The sequence below is a fragment of the Balaenoptera borealis genome, assembly GCF_965194805.1.
Source record: "Balaenoptera borealis genome assembly, chromosome: 11".
NCBI classification, from domain to species: Eukaryota; Metazoa; Chordata; class Mammalia; order Artiodactyla; family Balaenopteridae; genus Balaenoptera; species Balaenoptera borealis.
This window is the reverse complement of record NC_138868.1, coordinates 40,466,386-40,488,426: the sequence shown is the minus strand read 5'-3', so window position 1 is coordinate 40,488,426 and position 22,041 is coordinate 40,466,386. Positions and strand designations below refer to the sequence as shown.

At 34.3% G+C, this 22,041-nt stretch overlaps 1 protein-coding gene across 15 annotated transcripts in view; it reads right to left on the bottom strand.

Annotated features, from left to right (window-relative positions):
- SOX6 (SRY-box transcription factor 6) overlaps window positions 1–22,041 on the bottom strand; it is a 618,861-nt gene that overhangs the window by 380,776 nt on the left and 216,044 nt on the right. For all 15 annotated transcript variants that reach the window (XM_082341482.1, XM_082341472.1, XM_082341483.1 and 12 more), the window contains one exon: window positions 8,103–8,343. In XM_082341482.1, the coding sequence (XP_082197608.1) occupies window positions 8,103–8,339 (237 nt within the window). In that variant the 5' untranslated portion in view covers window positions 8,340–8,343. The remainder of the gene's footprint in view (window positions 1–8,102; window positions 8,344–22,041) is intronic.

Here is a 22,041-nt window from a genome sequence, read left to right as displayed (position 1 = left end):
TTTCTTCCCAAAAGTTTGATGAACTTGAGACTATTGTATTCTAGGTTTTCTCAGTACACTGGCAGCAAAAACAAATTAGAGTTAAATTATAATCAAAGCAGAAGTTTACAAAATAATTTCTAATCATTTTATTAAATCGGGTTTCCCATTTTCTAGGGTGCTAATTAAATATAAAGAAGAGAGATAACATGCATAAGTATTAATTTCTAATTTTTACCTGAATGTACAATTTTATTAGCAAAGGTGTGTAATTCATACTTTGGATTTGAGGATGTGGTTTACACAGAGACATACTATTGAACTCAACTTGCATCACCTAGAAAAATAATGCCTAGAGGTCACGGGACTGTAGTAATACCAAAATAATACTTAAGAGGTTAAGGGTATAAAAAATAAATATGTCATCACATTGAAAGCTATATTAACAAAAGGAATAATAGCTTGAAGTTGTTCTTCTTTAAAAAGGTTACATTTCTCTTGGAAAGCAAGGAAAACTTCTTATTACAGAGGACAGTTAAACAGTGGGATAATTTGCATATCAAGGTAATTAAGGCACATTCACTAGATGTGTTCAAGAAAGGTTAGATATGTTCATGGAAGGAACAAAGTAGGATCTTTCCTGCTTAGTGCAGGTGGTTTGACTCAATAATCAAAGAGAGCCCTTACAATCTCATCTCCAAATAAATGGTGGCAGCAGGATTTGTCATGTTAAGTTGACTTTATGGAAAGTAACCCTCTTCAAATTAAAATAAGAAGGTAGATCTGGAGGAGTAGAAACACAACCCCAGCTTTCTGCTCCCAAAGCAACACGCTATCATATGTATCATCATCTTATTCATGCTAATCTAGAAGGACCTTAAAATTCGTATCTCATTCTAATCTTGAAAAAGTTCAAATTAGTCATGTAAATGACTGCATGCTATATAATATTTATATACATTACTTTCTATACCATAATGCTTAGAAACATTACAGAAATGTGCAGATTTCATTATTCCGGTTATGATATTTCATTACAGTGATATATCCAAATCATCACTGAGGAAGAAGGAATTCTGTACAAGAAAGTGTACGTTAATTAGAACCACCTATAGATTGAAATTTGCTTGTGAAGTTCTGCTTTAATTAGAAAATTATTGGTGTCCTGAGATCAGCTTCCTATGATTAATACTGACCAATTTTAACGAGAAGCTTATTTAAAAAAAAAAATCTTCTACTACATTCAAATGCCATTTAAATCCATCAAGAAAAGAAAAGCTGAGTAGAATAGGCCTGCTCAATCAAGCTGTTAGACGAGATCATACCAGATTTTCTGAGTAACCAATCTTATTTTAAATAATTATCGAAAAGTGACTTTTCCTAAGTGTCTGGAAATGCTATAGAGCCCAAGCTACACTTTTGTCATGAAGGAATATTTGCAAATGGATATTGGATAGGAAAAATCAAACCATAGCAGCCCTGGCATCACTATGAGGTGTACGCTAACAGCATATTGGTGAAAGAATGAAAACAAAATATTTATGAGACATAAAGGTATCCCATAAAAATAAAGCAAACTAGAGGAATATTGGCTGAATCCCAGAAAAGATAATCCTTATGAACATGAAGGAATGCTGTAAATTGTAAGTGAATCATGGTGATGAAGTTCATTAAGAGATTCATATTACAGTCAGAGTTCTGCAAACCCCAGTCACTGGATCTTATACAGCCCGAAAGATTAAAATAAAAATAAACATGACATATCCTATCTCCTTGAAAACATTCTGTACACACAATTTTATTACACTGAAAAAAAAAAAGAAGATACTGGGGTCTGATTTTCCTTGAACTGTCAAAATGCAAAAGAAATGCAAAAAAGTCTTTGCACAGATGTAACAAAGTACTGGATTTTTATATTTTGGCAGGTGCTCAATATGCAGCCCACATAATCACACGTTAATGACTGGAGTGTGTTAATCAGCATGCATACCTGATTCCTTCTTGCCCAGGGGGGGAAAAAGCCAACTATTCCGGAGCATGTCAATGTTTCTACTTTTTATAAAGATTTTGATAATAGCTATGTAAGTAAGAAATCTTTTCCAAAAAGTATATTTAGAAAGATGCATTATATCAATAAAAATAATGATAAAATAATTCAAATTTCCATAAACAATGACATATTTCCAAGTAGCATGCCAATAATCGTTTTGTTTAAATAAGCCAGGTTTAGGAAAGTTTTTTTTAAATATACATTTTTTAAGAGCAGGAATGAAACAGTGCACATAAGCAAGGTGTGCATATATAAAGGTGGTCAATGTGTTAACACTAGACAGCATTAGTTGTCTATTTCACTACCTACACCATGCCATAAATATGGTTTTATTTTTTGGTCCAAACTGTAAGTAAATTTCTGTCATTAAGTTTCTGAGATGGGTTTAAAAACGGACAATACTGTATGCTAATGTATTTTCAAAGTTATAGAAAATGGGAAATCTCCCACAGGGCTTCCTGGAGAATGTTGTTTCATGACTCAGGGGCAAGGATGAACATTTTCACTTATTACCAGAAGTCTAGGTTTGAATTTTACTTAAAGTGAATGAATATCCAAATCCTAAAATGAGAGTAGCAGTAACTAAATTTCTCAAGAAGTCTAAACTTCCCTAGTGTATGGATTTTTTTTCCCCAGTGCTTCATAGACCCAATCAGGTACCAAAAAGATGAACATAAACCCTGCACATAGTTCGGACCAGGTGAACCAGTGGGTTTCACTACACTTTCTAAAGTAAATGTGAGGAAAATAATAAAAATAAAAAATAAATAAATTTTATTTGAGTGCTACCTACTACCTTAAATTACTAAATCTTAACAAAAACTGGCAACAATTCAAGTTTTTAAAATCTTTTAAAAGGTAACAAAATTAGAAATCTTCTAAAAGTCTGTCACAACATAAAGCATGGCTGGGAAGGATTAAATCCTCACCCAAAGTTCCTGGACTATGTTATCATGTAATGGCAACAGCTCCATTCCCACGAATGGTACAAAGTCCACACAGAATTTTTATGACTCAAAGCGAACTACATAGAACACTTCAGAGTTGATTAGCAACTTCATTGAACTGAAAGCAAGAAAGGCAGAGAGGAGAAATTGTTTGCAAGCAAGAAAGTATTGTTCCCAACAATTATTTACTAAATATCTCAACATGCCTATTATTACTTTTTTTTAAAATTACAACAAACAACTTTATTGGCATCTTTTATTCATAGTGGAATATTATTTTTTAAACTTTTCTAGAAGATAAAACTTGGGGGAATTTAAGTAGGTCTCTAAAATAAGGAGTTCTGATATTCTGGGCCTGAGGGTCCAGTATGATTATTTCTACCTAATTAGACTAGTAGTTAAAAGCCAAATGCATATAATCCCATTTTGGCTTAAAATATATATCAGTATGAGAATGCATGTAAGTGCACAGGTGCACATGCATGCAAGAGGTCCCACTTAGAATCCTGTCACTTTGGGGATCTTGTAAGAGATACTGTTGGTGTCTAGCCCACATTCCCATAACCTACCCTGGAAGTCACCTGTAAATATCTCCCTATTAGGCAAAAAGCTTCTGTCCTCACATGGGACCATTCTTGGTCCAGGAGGCAAGCCTTACCCTTCCCCATGCCCTGGTCTCATCGACTTCACTTCCTGTTCATTCTTGACTAAATTTCTGCCCACATGTATATTACATAACATATTCTCACCCTCTGTGTGAATCTTGTCTTCTTCAGACTCTATGGGAACTCTTCAAAGAATAAACTCCCCAACTGTCCACTCTTCCACTTACCGTCAAACTCTCACCTGCACTACTGCAACAGTTTTCCTAATAGGTACCCTTGTTTGTGGTGTTATCTCTTGCAATCCATTATGTACACAGCGGCTAATATGATCTTTTAAAAACATAAATCAAATCATGGTAGTCTCTTTCTTAAAATCTTCCAATGGCTTCCTCTTTCACTTGAAGTAAAGTCGAAACATCTCACTGTAGCCTATGATACCCCATAGTATCTGTCATCTGCCTGCCTCCTAGATTTCATCTCATACCATTCTCTCCCTCACCCATTCCACTGCAGACACTCCATTGTTTCCTATTGCTCAAATACACCAACCAAGAGGTTTCTGCACTTACTATATATTCTAGCTGTGTGTCTTCCCCCAAATTTTTGCATAGTTGTCTCCCTTTCATTATTCAAATCTCAACTCAAATGTCACCTCTTCAAAAAGACCTTCCCTAGCTTGTTTAAAGTAGTCATTCAATCACATTTTCTTATTTAATTTTCTTTATTGCACTTACCATTGTCTAAAATTGTCTCACTCTGTGAGGGGATCATACCTGTCTTATTCACAAGAAAGTCCCTGTGCTTAGAACTTAGTAGGTGCTACACACTCAAGTAATCGTTAGCAGATAATCATTACACACAATATTATATGCTAGCCACTAAATATTACTACAAAATGTTCTTCATGCTTGTTTACATTAAAAAGAATGATACACTATACATTTTTTGATGAAAAAATTATGTGAATTTATTCCTGTCTAATGAATCAGTTCTAATGGGAGCAAAAATATATTTCAAAGAAGTGTCAAAATTCCTCTACAAAAAAGGTGCTGGTACACTAGTACCATAATGAAAATAGTAGTGGTTGTACATAGCAAACAAGGACAGTGAATTCTTATTTACACTAACTTTTCAGCCTTCAAACGGATCTTACAAATTAACATAGCACACTAAATTTAAAATCGAACATTTTGGTGTCCATAATATAAGTAATGGTAATTAAAATCAGAGTCTAAAATTTTTTTATCTTCAATCAGTCTTGGAATGCTGATCTCTAAAATTTCTGTTCTCTAAGTTTCTATTCTCCTTTGCTTATTCCACAATGAATTTTTTCACTCATTTGAAACTGTATAGTCTCATATTTTGTTGGAGTGCAACATCAAAATAATTAATCCGAATTTTAACATCTAAAGATTTTTTTTCTAATCCAGAAGTAGGGATTAGCAGAACTTCTCTGTTTTGTCTTTACTCTGTCTTACAGAAAAGCTCCTCTGTGGTGTTGATATTTCAAAGTAAAACCCTTCCTGAACCCAGTATATAAGAAACTTTTAGTGCCTGTTTCTAACTGTTCATGAGTGAGGGCCATCACTGAAAGCAAATTACAATGGAAACTGAGTTAAACGCTGATAAAATCTCTGTTGTTGTTTTTAGACTTTCTTTTAAATTTTATTTCTCTATGCTGATTTTATGAGGTTCAATTACAGTGCGTAACAAATAGGATCCACTGAAGAGAACTACAAGTTTCACTTAACTTCATAACAATTCTTCCAGATTTAATATTTACTTGAATGTAGAATGAGGCAAAGTGTTCATTAAGTTTTACTCTCATCACAGTCACCCCACTGCAACACATACACTCAATATATGTAGGTTTGCAAGGCTGTCCAGAAATCTAAAATCCTTCTATTGTTTTCCTTTGCTGTAAAGAAAAATTGGTCGGTGATATGATACTTGCAGTATAAGTCATTACAGGTCTGATGTTACACTTATACATTATTGAATCTATCAAATGAAAAGGGAATTTCCAAATGCAGCTGCTATTTCCCAATTGTTAAATCCTTTTATTATACCATATAAGTACACAGCTGGGAAATACTATAGAGTGGGAGCTAAAACAAAATATTTTGGCTTCCGGACATTCAGAATACACAAAGGCTCCAGTACAAAGTAATGTTTGATATCAGAAGAGAATGAAAGTTTGAAAACATTTCCAGCAAGTATGATTTCTTTATATTAATATAACATATTTGTAAATTTAAACTATTTTATACTACCATAAATCCCACTTGTAAATTTGGTAAGCAAATTATTAATATTTATTTTCTGACAAAATTTTAGATCATAAAACTTTGAGAATAACTCACCGAAGTAATTTTGCACTTGCCAATATACCAACTAAATTATACTAAGAAAAGTAAAGAGTGCTCTAAAGAAGTAGAATTTGAACTGTATTATTTCTGCCTCAACCTGTATTTTCCAGTGTAGTTATTCTGATTTGTCCATGAGTATATTTGGCATAAAAGCTAAAATATATCTTGAACCTAACCCTTCTCTCTGGCCCATCTGCCTCCACACTAATCCAAGCCACCATCATCTCTTACCTGGACTTCTGAAATAGCTTCCCAGCAGGTCTTCCTCCTTTCACTCCATCTTCCCCCATCTATTCATAATACAGTCAGAACTATCTTTCTGAAATGTTCTTAAACCCTTCGATGGCTTTCCATTGCACTTAGTATCAAATCTCACTTCCATAATGTTACCTACAAGGTCTTGTCGGATAACTAGCCCCTACCAATCTCTCCAACCATATCTAACGTTACGTCGCACCCTCGCTCATTACACTTCAGCTACAAGGACTATCTTTCACTTTCTGAAACTCAGCTATGTTTTTCTCACCTCAAATACTTCATACATGATGTTCCCTCTGCTATTTTTACTCTTTCTTCTATTTTTTGCCTGGCTAGTTCTTATCATCCTTAGGTCAAAGAGGGCATTCCTATCCATCCATTCTAAATGAGGTTTATTTCATTATGTTCTCACATGGCATTATGTTCTTTTTCTTCTTAACACATATCAAATTTTAATTATATCTTTGTGTGTGTATATTTATTTCTGTTCCCTTTCCTAGATATAAGCTCCATGAAGGCATAATCATGCATGTTTTGTTTACTAGACAACCAGTACCCAGCAGAATGCTGGGCCCAGAGGAGGTGCACCATAATGATTTGTTGAAATAAAGATAGAACATAGCCCTATTATCTTGCCAAAAAGCCAGTGAGAGTGACTGAATATCTATTTTACCCATGCTATATTGGAGTTATAAAATGAACCGCTTAAGTTCAATCAAAAAAACAGACTTTTAGCCTTGCTTTATTATACCTTCTCTCTTCCCCCTGTGCAAGGAAAACAAATCTTCCAGGGGGTCTAACTGCATAATGATGATCCCCTTTCAACCTAAAGTTAGTCTAGAACAGTTAGTCTAGTCTAGTCCAATCCGCTATTTCTAAGCTACTGCTTCAGAGTACTAATTGTGCCTGCAAAATCATCTGAAAAAGAAAAACGTCTACCTCCATAAATTATAAAATTAAGTCTTTGAATTGGTTCTGAAACATTAAGCATAGAGCAAGAATTTTAAAATGCTATTAGAGTAAAGGCATTTTTAAATATTACCTTATTTTTTATTAAGGAATAAAACTTTTCCCCATTTCCCACTTAAAATATTTTTCATTAATTTAGCCAAAAGTTAAGACATGTAAAACAGGGTTTAAAATTCCTAATCTAATAAAATATGTTAAGATTGGTCAGTTTTAAATGTTAAAAAATTTAATATTTTTGCTTTAAACTCGATAAATAATGTCACTTATTATGGTGTCTGTTTTGATGGTTACAGGTAGAATTTAACATGGGAAAGCTGGCTAATACACTGCATGGATTGGACATTGTTTTTTCTACCTTTAGGGCAAACTCCTGCAGTTTGATTGAATGATACTCAGGAGCTTTGCATGTCCTTTTGAAGTTAATATATAGGCACATAAGTGAGAAAAGCTTTATTATAAATCAAGAATGACTGTTAAAAATGATAAATACCTGCATTTCCTCACTGAAGATGTATTCACTATATGACCTCATTCACATAGATATGTTTGCTTATTATAATTTTTCAATATTAATACATAGCCACACTTTATTGGATCATACTACCTATTTTGTGGTATTATCAAGGTCACCACCTTAAATACAGAGAATCAGAGAATAAGATAACCAAATCTCCCCCGAAATTAAATTAAATATCTTTTGGCAAGTCAACCTAATAATGGACATAAACAAAACCACAAACCATTTTCCAATTTTTCCCACTAACTAGTATTAATATATTAATAATATACAAGGTGGTCGTTTTCAGCGCCTGAACACAAATAACTCTAATGATACAGACTCTGAGCTTTCTCTAAAACACTTATTTATAATGAGCCCATAATAACGGACATACTTGGTGACAGTGGCCAGATTTTAAAAGCTCACCATTCTTTGCTGAGACGACAGAACACTGTCCCAGTCAGCATCCTGTTGAATGGTATTGACAAGTGTTGGTAGCTCCTCAGAGTGAGGTTTGTTGTGCATTATGGGGTGCAGAGGCAGATGGGAGGCCACATGTTGATCACTGCCCTCTTCCTTTTCCCTTGAGGTCAAATCTTGGGTCATTGCTTCCTCTCCATCAGCTGCACAGGCAAATGGAGAGGTGGCTTGCTTGGAAGACATTCTTCTGCAGAATAAGGAAACAGCATGGATTTTTAAAAGGGCTGTCAATGACAAAAGAATAAACCATCCCTTACATGTGACTAATTCAGGAAAAAAGGAAAGTTCTCTAGCTTCAGAAATGTTTATGATCTACTCTAAACCACTGAAAAAGAACTCTTAGCTTATCTGTTCCACTTTCCCTCTTTGCTTTTAACTCAAGCAAACTTCTTCCCAGTAATTGCTGCACATTTTCTTTCTTACCAATCCACAAATGAAATTTTTATGGAATAAGTTTTCATAATGTATAGTATATGTATGTGTGTATTTTTCCTCCCAGTTCTCCCAACTAGATTATTGAGAGTAATTCAGTTGATGGCTAGCAATGAAAAAAAATGAATGAATGAACAGCAAATGAACCAGTTTGGAGGATGAGTTGAAATTACAAATATCCAAATTTCTCTTATGCTTTACGTAGGAACAAAAGGAAGTCTATGTAAGAAAATATAATCAGGAGAGTAAGCAATCTATGATGAAAATCCTAAACAAACTTGGTCCTGACTTCTTAGTTTATACCTTGTATTATGAGTACTAGGCCTAACACTGATTAGTGTCAATCTGATCTTTTTCTAAAGACCTTCAAGCTGTGTCAATCGCTACAAGTAAACTTTTAAGTGACATACTGATTGAGTAGCTGATGATGCTAGATTAGTTTTAAGGCAATTTTGTGACATTTTAATTGAGTATATGAAATAACTATGCATCTATTTTATATTAGAAAGTACATATAAGATTCAAAGCATTTACTATGAAGAGTAAAATGCCTACTATTCATAATATTCTTAAAACTCCAAAAACAATTACTGCACATTCTTCTATGTATCCACAAGTAAACATCAACTACACTCAGCACAGTGAAGACAAGGTCTTCATTCTGTGCTTTCATATACAATCAGAAAATCATGATTATTAAACAGAATTTCAAAACTTTTAGAATATCACTTTATTGAGATGATTTTCTTAGCAAAATGTTTAGAAATAAAATCACCAGAAGTTTATAACTTAAAAGAACAGGCAATTGAGTATATTTTCTAAAACTTTACATTGTTTTTGGTTTATAGTAGTTAGCTCTAAAATTGCTGTGTAACGAAAGGAATAAAATCTCCACCTTAATTGCTCTTTAACATTAATTGATTTCATACTATTTTTAAAAAATGCACAAATCAGTTAACATAGGAAACCACATGAGCATTTTTCAAATTAGCAAATCATTAACTTGCTAGTACTGTTTCTACAGACAAATAAATACTGATTAAAGGGTCTAGAAATCTGAGATTAACAGTTAAATTTACAAATCTGTCACATGCTTTCATGAATATTGCAGTGAAGGAAATATCAAGTGCAAAGAAAAATAATTAAGTTAATTCCAATTTAAACAGTAGTTTTTATGTAGCAGCCCATGTTTCACATAGGATTTAACAGCTAATGCTAAATTTCTCACAATTAATGAGGGGGCTCAGATTTAGTATCCTACAGTGAAAAAAATTAATGTAAGATCAGCTAATCTAATTATGCACAGTTCTAAATAAAAGTATTACAGGCTTTTGAAGTGCTTTGAAACACATTAAAATGCTGATACCTACTTATAATAATCATTCTACAAATAATAAAAATTTAATCTACTAGACTTGATACTAGCAAATAATATGGAGGAAAAAAAGTACAGAAGTATATCTATGTTTTCTTTGAGGAGAAAGAAAAATCTTCTAAAGAGTACTTTATCAAAGAATTAGATAAGTATATCCTTGACTAATTTCTATCAATAATGACAAATGGAGGAATGCATATAAACTTACAGAAAATGATACCAAATGATGTTTCTTATAATACAGGAATCATGTAGAACTTACTTCATTAGCCTCATAAATACTATAGTAAAACCAGGCAAATTATAACTCTTCTGCAAATTTATCAAGAGCTTGCCATTAACAACAAGAGTGTTTTCATAGTTCAGATAATAACAGTACCAATAATGTAATCATTCACATTAAAGACAAAAGAATGAATTTACTGCTGCTTTTTAAAACAGCTAAATACAATTGAAAGTCATAATCCAAAACTCAGAGTGACTTTAGTTCCCCAACAAACGTCCTCTTATTATAAAGTGACTTGGCTCCTTCCAATAGCAATATCTGTGATTGTGGGTTTAGTATAAATTAATCACAACACAAAACCCAAAATGAAAAGTCTCTTAAGAATAATTTCAACTATAAACTGCACCAATGAACAATCGTGCACAATCCTAATTAAACACAACCATGCAGCTGTAAAAATAGACTAAAGCTGTCCAAAGCTATGGGTTGAGTTTAAAGGCTGGTTTGTTAGAGTGTTTTCTTAAGGAAGGCTGGGCCCTCTGTCTTAATCAGCCAATAAATTACTTCCTGCAATTACATTAAATAGAAAATTATTTTCAAATGGGGAGTGTTAATTGAAAATCAAAATTCAGAGGGAAGTTTAGAAATTACACGCTGAATACAATTAGTGAGGAAAGGCTTCACCTCTACTTCATCAACAGTCTTCTGGTGATTCCTCCAGTGACCATTCAGGAAAGCTACCAATTTATAACATCACACACTTTGTCTTTTATTTTGCACCTACAAATACAAATGTGTATCAAGTTTGCAAATAAAAGACAGGCTGCCAAAAAAAAAGCAATATTAAATATGACTGTTCATCCTCAGTTCACATCATCATTAAAGGACAAGAAGAGGGGAAAGGTAAGACAATAATACTTAAAAACCAAGGAAGGCATACTCAACTTCAAAATCCCTCCCTTTAGCAAAGGAATTAACATTTTTTTGTTCCAAGAATACTTTTCCATATCATATTTTATTTAATTTCTTGTGTTTCCTTTAGTTCTCAATATGTTGTTAGCAGAAAAAAAGGTGATTCTTTTTCTTTTAGCTAGGTATTGCCCCCCTGTAGACATTTCCTTTTGATAAAATTGTTGGGCTTCTTTCAGGTTTGTTTTTTATTGATGGTTTTGTTGTAGTTTTTTGTTTCAGATGGTGATTTTGTTGCATTTTTAAAAGGAAAATGTGCATAAATTCTTTTTAATGCAGTTTTAAATGCCTTAGATTTACTGATTATTAGATTCAATTTACTGATTATTTTTTGCACAATTATTTGTTATAGAATCCTTCAATTTACTGATTACTTCCTCATTCATTTCACTCCTTTACTTTAGCTTTCCCTTTTACTAGACCAACTAAACTGTATTCTAGAAGTTGCAAAGATACTTGACTTTTGGTAATACCTTTACTATAGTCATTGCACCATGGCTACTCTCCTATAGAAACTCATAAATCAAATATACACTTGCTTTAATGATTTAAAATCTCACATGGGATGCTTACTTTTATTTTTAATCCTCATGTTAGTAATTTTTCATTACAAAAACTTTCACTCCCAGTGTATTAGAACAGTATCTTACTTTAGCTGCTGCCATATACAACTAATAAGCAAAAGAATTCAAATCCTTGTGAAAACGGTCAATTTCTATGTGACTTAACTTTGTTTTATTTTTGCACTATTATAACTTAAAAATCATTCAAATGAATTGTTTTTTTAATTTGTATTAAAAAAAATATCTCCCTAGTTATACCCCTTGAAAACAGGGGTTTATAATGGAAGTGCTGACACAACCCTAACTAAAGCAGCGCAAATGTTGCCGCTATAATACACAAAATCAAGTTCTATTATTCTAAACTATCCTCGCTCATGGGATTTTTCTTTACTGTGCTCCCAGCCAAACTGCTGAAGCATGAAAAATTTAAATGCAATCAAATGCGCCCAATTCTACTTTACTAGAACAAGTGTCTACAGTGGTACAATCTTAAAAGGAGATGCAACAGATTTGTTTGGTGTTTTTTTTAACTGTTTATTTATAATACAGTGCATTGGAGATAAAATAAAAGAGGAAATTACACTCACATGGTACCAGTGTATTGACTACACAGAGTACATTATAATCAGAGAGAAAAACTACATTGTCAACTTATCACATTGGTTAAACAAGATGGTTTTCTGGGGCATAGCTATTATCAAGTAAAACCTCCAAAGAGAATAACATATCTTTGGACACATAAAACTAAATTCCCATCATGTGTTCCCGAGTTTGAAATGTCTCTGCCCAGCAGATCAAGTGAATTCCCAGGATGCCAGCCATTGGGAAGAACTTCAGGGCTTAGGACTTTTGAAAATGAGATTGTAGGAGATAAAAGCTCCAGTAAGTGATAAAGTTTTCTAGGAAGCCAGTAGTAGTACCTCTAGGAAGATTATAATTATTTTACTCCAAAACCCCAGTATAAAATCTGAATGTTTAGACCATTACCAATCTACTCAGACAGTAAATTTCCTTTATGTTCTTTAACAAGAAATCAAGATTAGCTGGCCCAAGACTTGATAAAATGATGAGGACTGGATATCTACACATTAAGTCCTCTATCTCAGAAAAACCTTATTTTCTAGAACTTTAAATCTTTCTTATTTGATGGTGCTATTTAAAAAAGAAAAAACAGTTATTTTTATGTCTAAAAGTTAGGATTTTTTAAAACAACTTTCTCATAAGGCATAGTCACTTGAAATTACTTTTTTTTTTCTTAACCATTGCTTGGAAAGAATTCACCTCAAAACTATCATTTGGGACTGACATGATTATCCAAAGGAGCCACTGAATTTATTACAACAATATTTTTAACCTGTTTTTTCAAAATGTTTTCATTACTTCTGAGATTATTATCAAATGGCATTCACTTTTTAGGTGTGCTACATTTACTCAAAAGAAGCCCTGTTTTTAACATAAAGCAACATTTTAATAGTTGGTTTACTTAAAGAAAAAATTAAAATTTCAGGCCAACATTCACATTTCTTTTTGCAACTCAGCCCCAGGCTACCAAGGTAGACTTATTTCAGTCAGGTAGTTCACTGTTAATTTAATGCTGCAATTGATCTGATACTGAGAAATAAACAAATAATTTTCCAAAAATATAACACAGTGCCTCTCATTTTAAGGAGCATGAGTAACAGATATGTTCAGCTGCCAAAACGCACAATACCCAGGAACCCCTACAAAGGATGCCAGGCCACCCAGCCTAGGGCAAAGAATGATTTAAAAACCCTCTTCCTGTACCTCTAATTCCCACGTTGAAGTATTGGGGGGAGGGTGGACAGGCCGGGGGAGGGACCCTTATTTCAGACATTAAAATGAAGATAACCCTTTTAAAACTTTTCCCGCTTCATTCAGGTAAAGCCTGAGGGTTGTTATTGATTCTTGTACTGTTTTATCCAGCGCTACCGCCAGTCCCTCACTCCACCTCCAATCTTCCCTAGGCTTCTGCCAGGTTTTTCTCTCTCTTCCAACTCTTTAATAAGCAAATGAGAAAATTCCATGAAAAAGAAGCTTATAAGCTTTCAGAGTTACCTTGCAGAGTTATAAACCTATCTTTTAAAGTCTGTAGTGGCTCTTTCAGAGCATATATGGTAACATATACAGACAATATCTGTTAGAAGAAAACTCACTGATTTGAGTTAGTTGTCAAATCAATAGTGATGAGGCAAATGAAATACGCTGAAGCCCTTGAAGTATGTCTAGGAAAGGGCTTAAATTAATGGATTTTGACTTATTTAAGGCTTCTAATTTTTCACACCAAAGCTCCAAAACTGTATTCAAAGGCCTTCTGAGGTTCTTACAAAACAGGGACTACCTGGAACAGATTCTTCTCAAGTCATCAAAGTTTGTGTTTCTAGAGTTTATATTTAGCTGACAATATTGCTGTCACTTTATATAGCTTAAGACTGTTCTTTGGACTAGAGCTCATATGTCTTGGAATGCTTTGACTCATGAATTGTTTCTCCTGATAATGTTACATCACGTAACCATCTCTGTCTAATTGGTTAGTATCTGCTGGAGGAGGCAGGCAACCAGCCTAATGACTAGCCTGCCTGACTGACTGCCTATGGAAAACCTATAATTATTACATGTGTCTCTGAGTATCCAGTTTCTTCCTGGGATCAAAACAACTTGCCTTCATGTAACCTCTATCTATACTTTTTGCTTGATAGAAACAATATTGAATTTTTCTCAAAGCTTATCTACCAGTAACTTGTTGAGATCTTTGCTTTGGAAAGCCAGGCCCAGAATATATAAATAAAATCAGTCACCTAACAATAAGAGCAAAACCAAACAATGGCTACTATAAATACACACTAACTAAGAGGATTTTAATCAAGCACAATGACTTTATAACTCAAATGAAAGACTTCTATGTGGCTTGAGTGAAAGAAAGCTGTCTAAAATAATAGCAGAATGAATTTATTGATATACATTCACTTTGAATCTCCTCTTCACATGAAATGAGAACCATAATATTTAAAGTGAATACCAAACATGCCTTTGTCAGCTTAAAACCAATCCACAAATATGGAAGCCCAATATGGATATCTTATCCAATTACCAATAAATATTATAAACCAGAACAATAACTTCTCAGAGAGAAAGGGTAGGTAGCAAGCTGTCACTATACTTTTCCATTCTCACCTCTATTTTCACTTTTTAATATTGCCAGAAAAAAGAGAAAAATGAAAATTTGTACTATACGGATAGTTTCAAAAAATGAAAGCTCACACATAGTGCCAGTGAGCAAAATTATATAAAGAAGTTAATCTCTGAGGTTCTCCTTTAGCTAAAGCAAGCCAGCAATTTCTCTCTTTCATGTAATGAAATAAGGTATAAATTTCAGGTTCTTATCAAATAAGAGGAGGAGGACCAGGAAGAAGAGGAATGGGGAGGGGAACAGGAGAGGGTGGGGAAGGAGAGGAGAAGGGGGAGGGACGAAGGGGAAAGGGAAGAGAGAAACAACCGTGGCTTTGCAGTTCATTTTCAGTTTGTCTACTTAATGAAAACCTCATTGTACAACCCTGAAAACCATTTCCAGCAGGCAAAGTATTTCTGATTCAGCAGAGGTTACACAAGCATCAAAGCAGTTAAATATAGGTGCCAAGCCACATTGCCAGGAGCTCTTAGTACTGTGAGTTAGTGTTACCTGACAGCTTAGTGAATATAAAATTACTTGTTTCTCCAAATGAAGACAATCAAACTGTCACCTTCCATTGTAATAATGCACAACTAGTGATCAGCAAAGTGCAAACATAATTACCACGAAGAAAACAAAAAAATCAAATCTAAATCTCTCTACAGAGTAAACACATCTATCTGGCTTCCCCCAAAAAGGAGTGCATTTCAATGCTGAATGCTATGATGCAATCTTTGTTATTTAACAAGACGTATTAGTCTTACAGTAAATTAAAATGGAAAACAACAAGAAAGACCAATTAACAAAAAGTGAATACAAATACCAATAAGAGTACTACAACTTTCCAGAGTATAAGGCCTACAAATTGTATCACTGCCATTTGACCTGATAATGTTAAGTGTATGTCAGCAGCACCACCATTATAAAAACTACGCTTTCAGAGACTTCTTTCTAGCCTAGAAACCTTTCAGCAGGTCGAAAAAGACAGGTATCATCCAAGCTCAAAAGCTTTTGTCTTAACTTTTCCTTAAAAGAAAAAAGTTATGCCTTATTGTCTTCTAAAGTGACCTGTATTTTTGAGGTTGAAAATTCACCTCACAAAATTGATTTATTATCTCTATCCAAGTTTAGAAAAATAACCAAGCATAGGGTACATGTCCACAACTTTTATTACTGAGACACTCAGCATCTGGAATGCCTATCCAAATGTGGTGGCCAGATTGGGCCACTATGAAAGTGATTTCAGTAACCCATAGCTGGGTTAGTATTAAAGCCCTGAAAATTTGACATGTTTTTCCCATACCCTGAAGATTTCTAAGTAATCTATATAAATATAGATGTTGCTCCAATCAAACTGCTTTCTTAAAAGCTCTCTTACTAAAGTGATTTTATATCTATTTAACTCAAAATTTAAAACACTCAGATTTACATCATTCCTTCCAATATGGCAAAAACTATCTTTCCCATTTCAAAACACTCCTAACATAGGGGTTTTCTTCTTTCACCAATAATGTCTTCCTTTTCATTAAAATATGCTCAACATTGCTAATTATTAGAAAAATGCATATCAAAACTACAACGAGGTATCACCTCACACTGGTCAGAATGGTCATCATCAAAACGTCTACAAATAATAAATGCTGGAGAGGGTGTGGAGAAAAGGGAACCCTCCTACGCTATTGGTAGAAATGTAAATTGGTGCAGCCACTATGGAGAACAGGATGGAGGTTCCTTAAAAAAGTAAAAATAGGGCTTCCCTGGTGGCGCAGTGGTTGAGAATCTGCCTGCCAGTGCAGGGGACACAGGTTCGAGCCCTGGTCTGGGAAGATCCCACATGCCGTGGAGCAACTAGGCCCGTGAGCCACAATTACTGAGCCTGCGCGTCTGCAGCCTGTGCTCCTCAACAAGAAAGGCCATGATAATGAGAGGCCCCCGCACCGCGATGAAGAGTGGCCCCCACTTGCCGCAACTAGAGAAAGCCCTCGCACAGAAACGAAGACCCAACACAGCCATAAATAAATAAATAAATAAACCCAAAGTTTAAAAAAAAAAAAAATAGAGCCACCATACGATGCAGCAATCCCACTCCTGGGTATATATCCAGAAAAGACAAAGACTCTAATTCAAAAAGATACATGCACCACAATGTTCATTGCAGCACTATTTATAATAGCCAAGACATGAAAGCAACCTAAATGTCCATCAACAGATGAATGGCTAAAGAAGATGTGGTACATATATACAATGGAATATTACTCAGCCATAAAAAAGAATGAAATAATGCCATTTGCAGCAACATGGATGGACTTGGAGATTATCATACTAAGTGAAGTTAAGTCAGACAGAGAAAGACAAATATCATATAATATCACTTATATGTCAAATCTAAAAAAATGATATAAATGAACTTATTTACAAAGCAGAAATATATATTTCAATAAAAAAATTTAAAAAATAATGTCCCCCTTTTTATCAGAAAAGTATATCTTACAGATAATGCCTGATATTCCATTTTTACCTGATATCTCTATTCTAAATGATTTCATTTATAATCCTCTAACTCAAAAATGGATCAGTTGAAGGAGAAGGGGTAGCACAGCAAAGAGTGAAAGTGCAATGAATTAGGGACCATCAACAACATAAGATTCCCTGAGCTTGAATCTCAGCATTTAAATTCAGACATCTGCAATCAGATAGATCATTCCTTTGAAGGATGCTTTCTCATCCTTTATAAACCTGAAATGGCCAGTCAATCTTACATTGCATTCCTATTCCACCATTCCTCCATTTTATTAGGAAAGAGTGGAGGAAAGGGTGAGATGAAGGTACTGGGTTGACTTTGTGGCAAAATCAAAAGCAGAATAAGGACAGGAGAAACAAGAGAAGGGGAAAGTCTAAAGTCTAGTGCAAGTTTTATTGTGATTTGAAATAAATTTCATATCACTAAGAGAAGTCTGCATGTGAGGAATAAGATAGTTTTAAACGAAAGATCTTTTTCCTTCACCTTGCCGAAAAAGTTTTTTCCCCAAAGGACCTTACTTATAAGCTTAACACAATAAAAACCTCCCTACAAGGAGGGGGTGGGGGTGGGGGTGGGGGGTGGCAATCAGTATTTTTTTAACTTCAATGATGAGTAATTTAATATGTTCCTAAAATTATGATCCTGCAGAATATTCCTTACAATATAGTAATAATAAAAAGTGTCCACAAAAAGAGAAAAGGAAACCTATTGTCAGACAATGTCTTCCAGACCCAGGGAGATAAATGCTTGTGTAAATATTATCAAAAGCTTATAGCAAGTGGAAGAACAACAGAAACCATTAATAAATTTTGGGTTGTTTTTTTTTAAGTTTATTCTATGTGTTCTGTGAAGATAGGGATTATGTCTGTCTTGTTCATTACTGGGTCCTCAGTGAGCAGCATAGTGTACAACACATCGTAGATAATTGATAATGTTGGGGAAAAAAGAGTGAGGAAAAATTAGGGAGGGAGAGATGAGCAAATAGCTTATTTTTTTAAATTAAGGTGAATAGATAATCATAGAAAATGCCACTCACATGTTAATGCTGCCAACCTAAACATTATTCTTTCTCTATATTCTTTTTACCAAAATCTCATTCCTTAACATCTAAATCATTATTTTTATATCTAGATCCCCAACAATGAGCTCTCTTTCACTTCCCTGAAATACAACAGTCCTCAAATGACTGCTAGAAAAGTACATCAAGATTATACCAAGATGTACTTTGCTATGTCATACTCAACAAAACAAAATTGGATTCATCATTTTCCTCAACACCCTCCCTCATCCATTCACAGCCAGAGGAGCATCATGCTCAGCATGATCCAAGTTCAAAACATGAACACTATATATCCATCTCCTCTTTTTTATCCTTGCTCCTCATTGCCAGCCTGTCATTAAGCTCCATCAACACTTTCTTAATAATGTTTTCACGCTCACACCTTCTTACCACACTCACAATCACCTTAGTACAGGGCTTTATTACACTGCATACCTAGACTCTTGCAACAGACTGTAAACTGATTTCCCTAATTTCAGTATCTCCAACTCCAAATCAATCTTACTGCCACTCCTACTATCAGGCCACTCTCTTGCTCGAGAAAAATCAGTGGCTCTCCCCTGATGACAGAAAAAGTCCAAACTCCTGACTATGGCATTCAAGGCCCTCCATCCAGATCCAATCAATCTTTCTAAACTTATCTTCTAGTAGTCTACACTTTAACCTTCTACTCTACTAGACTGATACACTTGGACTTCACTTATTGCTGCCTCCCAGACTTTGCTCTGCCTGTCTCTCCCTATTTCCCTCGCCTGCCTTTCTTATCACTAGGAAACCAATTGAGCCTATTCCAGGTAACTAGATCCACCCTTCTAATCACTTCTAATAAGTGCTCTGAAATTTTATTTTTTATATAACTTATTCAACACAATGCATACTATCTTACACAATCTTTTTTAAATATACGCTATAATTATATGTTTATATGTAATCCCAACCAGATTATAAACTTTTCAAGGGCAAGAACAAAATACTAGGTTTCTCTGTATTCCCACAGCACCTAGTACAATATTTTGCACAAAGAAAACACTCAAATAAATATTTGCCTAATTACTTAAATTTTATTAAATGAATAGGCAGAAATAAAATTAGGATATTAGACTTAACCAGAGGATTTAAAGTAAAACTTCTAGATCTCTGTGCATAACTTGGTTTTTCAGGGCTGTCTCCTCTTCCCCCACCCTCTGGCCAATTAAATTCATTTCATACTTTAAATGTTTTACATATTCTATGGCAAAAAACAAAAACAACAAATCATCAATCTATGTTGTTAGAAACATTCAAAAGATGGATAGATGGACAGACAGACGAACAGCTATGGATGGATGGATAGATGTTGGAGAGACAGTTGAAAAGATACAGAAATAGTATTTGCTAGACGTTTAGGAAGTACCAATCCCTATGCTGAGCACTGCTACATGTATTATCTCACTTAGTTCTCAAAACAAATATAGGAGTTAGATAATGTACATTATCCCTCTTTTACAGAAAAGGAAACCAAGGCACAAAATTTTTTATTTAAAGAAAAATATTAAGACTTGCCTAAGGTCATATCTAATAAATAAAGAAGGCAGAATTTGAACTCAGATGGTCTAAGTCCAGGGCAGATGCTATTACAATTAAAGGTAACTGATAGTAAATCTAAATTAAATGAATTAACTATTTTCAATTATCAATTGAATTTTTCTTTATTAGTTCATATACTTCCTATAGAATTTTATTTTTAATATTCTGGTTAGATATACTAGATACTCATTTAATCCAAGTGTCAAGGAATTTTCTGTCTTTATTTTTCCCTTTTTCCTTCCTTTCTACTTCTAGGATTTGAGGTATTTAATTACTGGTTAACAACTATAAAAGGAGAGGGGGAAGCAGAAAGGAGAACAGGTGACCTTCTAACCAATCCATTTGACTCTCTGACAGTTTGACAACGAAATTGGTTACAGAAGTAGTTAAATCTATTGGCACACAAGTCTTAAAGGTTCACTGTGGTTTTCATACAGTAAATTTTTTGGTCATTAACTATCCATGCTTGCCCTGGCATGCTTTTTCTGGGTAGCCTAGATGATCAGCAGCTAACTATATTCTTATACAGACAATCGTGACATAAAATAAGGATGTCACTTCCCATTCATTTCAAGGTCCAGAGAAGTATGAGATCCAATTTCTACCTTACAGCTCTTACCAGAAAAGCCATACCAGAAGCATCATATACAACCGGAGCTGTTTCACTACAAAAGTAGGTGTTGAGGACAGCCTTGAGGGAAAATGAGATGAAGTACTTGAGCAGTATATATTTAACACACCACCCATCTAGAATTCATTTCAGGGAATGCAGAGTTAATTTAAATATACTCTTAAAATCTGACAACTGTATAACATTACATACACCCTAACTTCTGGGGGAAAAAACAGAAAAAGCTCATACCCAAGGGCACTCATTTTTATAAATTGTAATTCTCTGTGAAAGTTGAAGAAAGGTTTTCACTACCAACTGAAATTTCCACATTTTTTATATACACCAAACAGTCTAGATTCACAAATAAAGTGCTGCTATCTTGTATTTTTCCCTCATTACCTCCACCACCCCTCCGCATTCCTTACAGCTATTTGCTTGAAGTTTCTCACTTGCATTTGCTGGTAACATATTATCATAAACGGCTCCAGGAGATGAGAATCCAATTGTTTCCATGAATCATTGCACAGAATTGTTTGAGTTATCATTATAGAAGACAAGTATGACTACCCACTGTCTTGCACACCAAGGGATTCTTTACTAAGTACCTATATGCACACCTATCAAGCCACAGAAGTTCTAGTTTTCCCAAGCTTAGTTATGGTGGAAAAAATCCGCATTATTTATCCAGCTTTGTTTTTTCTTCTCATATAAGCACCGCCTCACAATTTCCCAATATAGAAACACTTTTACATGCCTCATCTATTAATTTTTTAATTTCTTCAAAAGTAAATCTTGTATTTGCATCCATGGTGCCTAGAACTGGAAAACTGCTACCAGTCTTAACATAATCTACTGTCAGAAGGAAAAGTGGGGATTCGTAAAAAGGTTTAGAGGAGGGATTTAAATCCCAGACCTCTCATTTACTAGATCTGTGAACTTGACAAGTTACTTAACTCTCTGAGAGTCCCTGTCCCCATATGTAAAATTAGAGACAACGCATCTTCCTGAAGATTAAATTAATATATTACAAGTACTACTTAGCATTTGGTAGGTATTAAATCAACGGTAACTTCCTTTAAACAAAAGTGCACAGAAAAATAGTTGGACTCAAACAAAAATTCTTAAAGAAAGAGATTCTGAATTTTTACAAATCACAGTAAATAAAATTTCCATGGAATACTTTTCCAGTGGCAATATACCCATGACCCAAAGCTAAGTGGGCCAGAGACTAGGACTATGTCAACAGGGTAAAATACATAGAATACTATTTCCCAAAAGGGGTAGGCATGAGAGTGAATCATTCACATAGAAGAAACCAAAGCATACAACATCTGCTGCTGAGAACTGTATTTGTGAGGATAACAGAGTCCTGG